Below are 6,187 nucleotides of genomic sequence, written 5' to 3'. Positions count from 1 at the left end.
TTAGAGCATTTGTTGCCAAGACAAGACATTTTTTTACATTTTTTAGCTAGTGTAAGCTGTTACTCAAATTTAGACTTATAGCTATGTCATCATTAACATGTGAGAGCAAAATAAATAATACAGTATACCTAATAAAAAAATAGCTTGGATACAGACATTTTAAGAGCTCATCTCACGTTAGATTTGATGGTGTCTGTGAAGACATAATTCGCCTTTCTTTGACGTTTTTGTGTTTAAATTCAGCAAATGTTCTATTTTACACCGTGTTATTCTTTCCCAGACCACTGGGAGGCGCTCCTGTGGAGAACGTGCTTATTGCGTCACCCGTCTCACTTCCGGTCGCTCTGTAGATCATGGTCTCGTGAAACTATCGCAAACTGCTGCTGTTGTGATCGTTTTGTTTGGCCAAACTCGACCATGAGTGAAAGTGAAGAAGGTTTGATTTCAGTGCCTTGTTGCGGTTAAAGCCCCAAAGACGAAACATGTGGCGAGTTCAAGGACTGGTGGGACGAGGTGAGACCAATGACATTGACACTGTGCAAAAAGTAAACAAACAATGCCCTATAACCGGATGCATGAACGTAATACCGAATTCCACCTGTTTATTCTAACATGGCTATTTATAGATAAACGTAAATGAACTGAAAATGTGTGCCATTTCTGCTTTGATAAGTGAAAGTGTAAGTGATCAGGATCAGCAGGTTTATATTTGTTTTGAAGGATCAAGTTGTACATTTCTTGCATTACCGTATTATATCTATATTTCATTTAAAATGTATGTATCTATTTGTCTATCAGTTTGGCAATTGCAGTATAAATGTACACAACGTTTTAAATTAGTCTATATAATGTAATTCATATTGCATAGTATTTTAGACTATGATGATATTATGTGATTAAAACAACTTATAGAAACTTTACTTTAGTTTGTGTTTAAGTGTTATGTATTGAAATGAAATGTTTTTGTTTGCAGTTTTACACCGTTATCACGCCAATGGCCCCCTGCGTCTCCCCCAGAACCATCATGTGGAGGATGAAGTTATCAACACTTCTTCACTCCTCTCCAACACCCGGCACTGCTCGGACAGCAGGTACTGACTATTTCTAATTTTAACATCACATCAAGCACATGTTTTGAGGCTTATGATTAACTGGACAAGTTTATCACGTTATGCTGGTATTTTCTCCCATTTGTGAACTGTCCACACAGACTAGCTTCATTGCACAGGTCACACTTTTGGGGGACTAGTTACCAAAAATATGCCTGGAGAATTGTTTAAAAAGCACAAGTGAAATTGATGGCATTTCTTTTTTGCAGCTCCCAAGGAGAAGAGGGTAGAGAGAGGAGGAGGAAGCAGAGGACTTCACACTTTGCCTTTGCGGATCTCCCACGTTACACAGCTCTGGATGCAGTGGGATGGGTATGGATGTCTCTACATGCAGATATTCTTACTGTTGAAAACGGAATATTTAGTTATTTCAGTTATTCTTCAACATAGTATTTTGTTAATTTCATGACCTGGATAAAAATATGACCTGGATAAAAACTATTAAAATAAAACCCTGTTAAGACAAAAGTTCCCATAGTTTGTAACATAATCATCAAATAAATATTTGTCAAACAAAGTAACTGATCGTGAACCATACGTTTCATATGTGTATTGTCCACAGGGGGCAGCAGCAGTCTTGTTCATGCAGATGTGCAGGAGGATCCACTCCCAGCTCTCCTCTGGGTCTGAGCCTCGTTCCACCACAGGAGCCCTGACTGAGACAAGCAGCCTGCGCAAATGTGGCTACCGCATCCTGCTGGAGAGTTGTATGGCATTTTCTATGTACAATACAAATTGTTTTTTAAAATGGTAAAACCAGTATTTGATTTAACTTAACAGCAATGTGTCTTTGGGTTTACTAGTGTCGAGGCGTGATATCTTGCCCAGAGGAAGAAGTGTTTTGTGTCTAAAGGGCGTCCCAGAAACACAGACTCAAGATCTGTCCATAAATCAGAGCAGCAGCAGCAACAGTGAAGCCAGCGAGCTCAGTGACGCTCAGGAAGACCTGTTCTCTTCTGGAAGTCCTATTCCTGATCACCAGAGGACCCTTTTAGACTATGATTTGTCTTCTTTTGGTTTGTTTACCCTGCAAGTTAATTGTGTGACCTATCTAATGATTATCAAATTAAATTATTTTTTCTCCACAGAGGATTCTTTGTTTTCCTCCTCCTCTCTGGATAATATAGCTAAACCTCATAAGAGAGAAACGGTAGAAATCAATGACAAAGTAAGTGCCACACCAACAATTACAACAACTATAATATGTATTTATCTCTTGTCAAATTTTGGATTAATCAATTCTATATTTTTCAGACCATTTCATCTGAGAATGAAAAGCTAGTAGAAGAAGCAGCTCAAAACGTCAGACATGTGGGAGACACTAGTGTTCCTGTTATCCTCAACATAATTGGTAAAACAACAATAATCACTGTAAAATACTGTTTTAGTTCCTGTTTTATCTGAATATTATTTTCTCTATTTATTCCAAGGTTTACAAAATGCCAACAATGAGAATTATGAGGAGGCGTTTTCCTGCTTTTTGGCTGCAGCTCAACTCGGCTACACAAAAGCCCAGTTTAACACCGGTGTTTGTTACGAGAAAGGTCGAGGAGTCAGCGCTGATATGGAGAAAGTGAGGCTCAATCAGATCAGAAACCTCTAACTTAGTTATCATGTCTTAATTTATCTTTTGTGATTTTCCATCCCAAGGCAATGCATTACTATGGACAAGCAGCAGCCAAAGGCCATGCCCAAGCCCAGTACCGCTACGCAAAGCTGCTTTTGACCAGTAGAGGGCAGCTCAGTGAAGATGAACAGCAGTCTGTAACAAACCTTCTGGAGGAGGCTTCTTCTGCTGGACTCACCAAGGTAAAACTAATTAAATATCCACTACCGAGAGATGGCAGATGATTTCCTCTAGGTTAATTTTTATTTGTAGGAGGCAGTCAATAAAATGGATCATGTGTTTACATTTAGGAATGTTAAAACCTGTTTTGTATTAAGGCACCTTAGTTCTCATAGAGCACATATTATTACCGAGCTGCTCACTTTAATACACTAATTTCAATACCAACAGAACATTACCAGTTCAGAAATCGGCAGGTGCTCTACGAGGATTTATACAAATATACTTTCTGTGTCAAAAATGTGTGGCTCTGCAGAAAGATCTGAGGGACACTGGTCAGATGAGTTAAAAGTCCTTTATTCTTACAAGTTCCCTCTTTCATCACATTTTTTCAACAAGGCAATTTTCTCTAAATTCTCAACATGAAAATGACTTGAATACTTGTACTTAGGTGAACCCCTGCACACTCTATTATCTATAATCTATACTCATGTTTTGCTGCTTACTCTTATACACAGGCTCAGGTCTGTCTCGCCTCGGTTTATTCCCAGAAGCCTGAAAAGGATTGGAACAAGTCTGTGCTGTACCTGAAGATGGCAGCAGAGAGTGGAGTGAGTGCTTGTAGATCTTTCTAGTTTTTTTCAAAACCTAAACAAGCCCTAATATACTGTATGTAACAGCAGAGCAACAATTAAAAAGCACTGCTAACTAATCAAGCTTTGTTAAGATTTGATTTTATGCTTGATGTTCTCTAATGTTCTTTTTAATATCTTATTTTCAAATCTTCATTGCATCTTGCTTAATAAGGAATTCCCTCCATCTGTGCAGGACAACAATGCTCTGCTCTTTCTGGGTCAGTGCTACGAAAAAGGCCTTGGGGTCACTCGGAATGGAACTAAAGCGGTCGATTACTACAGAAAAGCTGCAAAAGCGGGCAACAAGCAGGCGAAGAGCCTCCTGGAGTCGCCCAGTAACGAAGGCATGAACAGTAAGCCCACATGCGCTGATGGAATGACTGGCATTCACTTCAGTTCTTTGTTAGCTTTAGCACTGCATGACATATCATTATAATGAGCCAATATTGCAGTGATAATGTATGTTTAAACTATGTATTAGCAGTAATTGTTCAGAGATCAAGAGTGACAGGCAATTAATCAGTCATGTAGTTAAATAAAGAATAAGAATAATTGTTTAATGAAGAATAAAAATAACAGTTTAATAAAGAATAAGAATAGTTGTTTTATCAAGAATAAAAATAATTGTATAATAATGAAGAACAAGAGTAGATGTTATTTTTTATATTTATAATTAGCTCTTACCTTTAGTGTATCGACACATAATAATGGCAATGAAACTGGATTAAAATGACACATTTTGCACAGTATTTTATAGCTGTCTGATGAAATATGTTTTATTCATGTTACCTGCGTACGTTTTAAGTACTACTACTTTTAAAAGTGCCCTTCCCCAGTACGTTCTTGGGTGACCAGCCTTTTTGAGAAATGTAACAATTGTATTTTTTTCACTTTGCCTTCTGGATCTTTGCTGACACGTCTTTGCTCTTTTCCAGCTCAAAATGTCCTATTGCGCTCGATTCGCTCAGTTCCCTGTTTTCAACGACCCCTCTCGTCTTTGGGCGTCAGTGACACTTTCTCCTCCAGTGGTGCCGCTCTCCCAGCCGCTCTCATGCCTCACTCGTGGAGCACCGGGAGCCTGTTTGTGCCTCCTGCTTTGCCCTCGCTGCCTCTTCACCTCCTTCCACAGAGTGACACGGGAGACACCTGCAAATGGACCCTGGGAATTGTGTAGTCAGCAGTCGACACAGGTCAAACTAAAGAATGTATTTGGTTGTGTGAATGAGATAGGAACAGTGTGTTATAGATACTATGTGTTGTTTATACTGGGTATTTCTGTGAACAAATACTACTATGTAATATAAAAAGTTCATTTTTATAGTTTGTTTAATTGCTTTGGCTGTTATTTTGTAATGCTGTTTTGCTATAGCAACATCATACCCTGAAAAGTGCTTTATCAAAAGGATTGTTACAAGTGGGTCACTTTTTCAATTCTGTATGTATGCCAAAATTAATTATGATGTTAAATGCACAAATACATTTTTAAAAATATATGTCTGTGGTGTTATGTGTCGTGTGTAAGTGCCAAATATCTCATACATTTATTCATAAATTATTTTATTTCAACATCACTTACACACACATAGTTGCAGTTTTGGTGAAATAAAACATAACAAAAAGTATATTATCTTTACCTTGAACATCTTCCAATTTGGCCGCGCAGAAGTCAAAGCACGAGCCCTCATTAGTCACCGTCCTCCCTGACGTAACCGCGCGATGATGTGTGATTTAATTACCGGCCTCGTCGCAGAATGAACAGGTACATTTGTTATTGTGGATGCGTCTGCTCCGCGCGCGAGGTGCGTCCCTGCGTCCGCGGCTCTGATTGGTCCACGAGGCGGCGCTGCTCGGGACACTGGCGCAGAGAGAGAGAGAGAGAGAGAGTGCGCAGCTTTGGGCCGCGAGCGCGCACGCAGCAGGAGCCGGGACTGGGAGGGCAGATGTGATGTGATCCTGTGATAACGGGGGCCGGTTTGGAGCTGTACGGGGCGGACTGGCGTCTTTCAAAAAGCGACTGTCACCTCCGCCGCGTTCCGCAGTCTGTCGCCGCGGGGCCGGAGCAACACGCAGAAGTCCCGAGGCAAAAAGCGGTGAGTTGATGTCAATAGATGCGCTTCTGCCGCCGCGTCTGAGGTGAGGTGCAGGAGATCTACCGCGCCTTATTGCACACGTTACGTATGTTATAATCGAGCGCCATCTGGGCATCTCCACCTGCGCGAGGCGGTCGCAATGGCGCGCGGGTCTTTAAAGGCGTCAGCGGGATGACAGTGTGGACGAGTTTGAACGAGGGGGGGAAATGGGAATGAGCCGCGCGAGAAACGACCGAGGGGCAGAGACACTCCACCCATGACATCACTGACTTTTCTCCAAGTTCATTTGTGTCCCCGGCTCGTGCCTCCAACTGTTGCGTCTCGATTCTGACTGTAGAGGGGGAAAGATGCTGCTATAATAAAGACATGTCTGAAGTGAATGAGGAATATGGCTACTTAATACACAGGGGATTCTCTCTGCCAGTGTCTGTCCAATGATGTCATTCTCTAATTTAAAGCTTTAAGCCTCAGTATTAGTACATCTGCCTTTGCAAAGAGTAGCACCACCGACTGAAGGGTGTATTAAACACATTAAGATGAGAAAAAAGAGACGTTTTGATTGTATTA

The 6,187-nt window shown here is 40.8% G+C and overlaps 2 protein-coding genes across 2 annotated transcripts in view; both read left to right on the top strand.

Annotated features, from left to right (window-relative positions):
* Positions 1 to 337: 337 nt before the first annotated feature.
* Positions 338 to 5,014, top strand: dele1 (DAP3 binding cell death enhancer 1). The gene is made up of 12 exons (XM_072439630.1): positions 338 to 513; positions 974 to 1,091; positions 1,319 to 1,421; positions 1,672 to 1,816; positions 1,913 to 2,125; positions 2,198 to 2,277; positions 2,364 to 2,460; positions 2,540 to 2,682; positions 2,760 to 2,918; positions 3,414 to 3,506; positions 3,724 to 3,883; positions 4,466 to 5,014. The coding sequence occupies exons 1-12, from the start codon at positions 483 to 485 to the stop codon at positions 4,702 to 4,704; spliced, it is 1,581 nt and encodes a 526-aa protein (XP_072295731.1). The 5' UTR covers positions 338 to 482; the 3' UTR covers positions 4,705 to 5,014.
* Positions 5,015 to 5,425: 411 nt separating this feature from the next.
* The window catches only part of apbb2a (amyloid beta (A4) precursor protein-binding, family B, member 2a), a 41,841-nt gene continuing 41,079 nt past the window's right edge, over positions 5,426 to 6,187 (top strand). The window contains exon 1 of the mRNA XM_072439626.1: positions 5,426 to 5,620. The gene's annotated coding sequence lies outside the window, so the exon portion shown is untranslated. The remainder of the gene's footprint in view (positions 5,621 to 6,187) is intronic.

Source organism: Eucyclogobius newberryi, unplaced genomic scaffold, assembly GCF_026437365.1.
Source record: "Eucyclogobius newberryi isolate DKJ021-1_F unplaced genomic scaffold, fEucNew1.0.hap1 SCAF_11, whole genome shotgun sequence".
In the NCBI taxonomy this organism is placed as follows: Eukaryota; Metazoa; Chordata; class Actinopteri; order Gobiiformes; family Gobiidae; genus Eucyclogobius; species Eucyclogobius newberryi.
Note: the sequence above shows the minus strand (reverse complement) of the source record. Positions and strands in the feature narration are given on the sequence as shown.

Bases quoted from the DNA above. Each gene is read 5' to 3' on its own strand.
- dele1 (XM_072439630.1), top strand. From the start codon at position 483: ATGTGGCGAGTTCAAGGACTGGTGGGACGAG. The intron at 1,092-1,318 runs GTACTGACTATT...TCTTTTTTGCAG, and splicing joins CGGCACTGCTCGGACAGCAG to CTCCCAAGGAGAAGAGGGTA. The intron at 2,919-3,413 runs GTAAAACTAATT...TCTTATACACAG, and splicing joins CTTCTGCTGGACTCACCAAG to GCTCAGGTCTGTCTCGCCTC.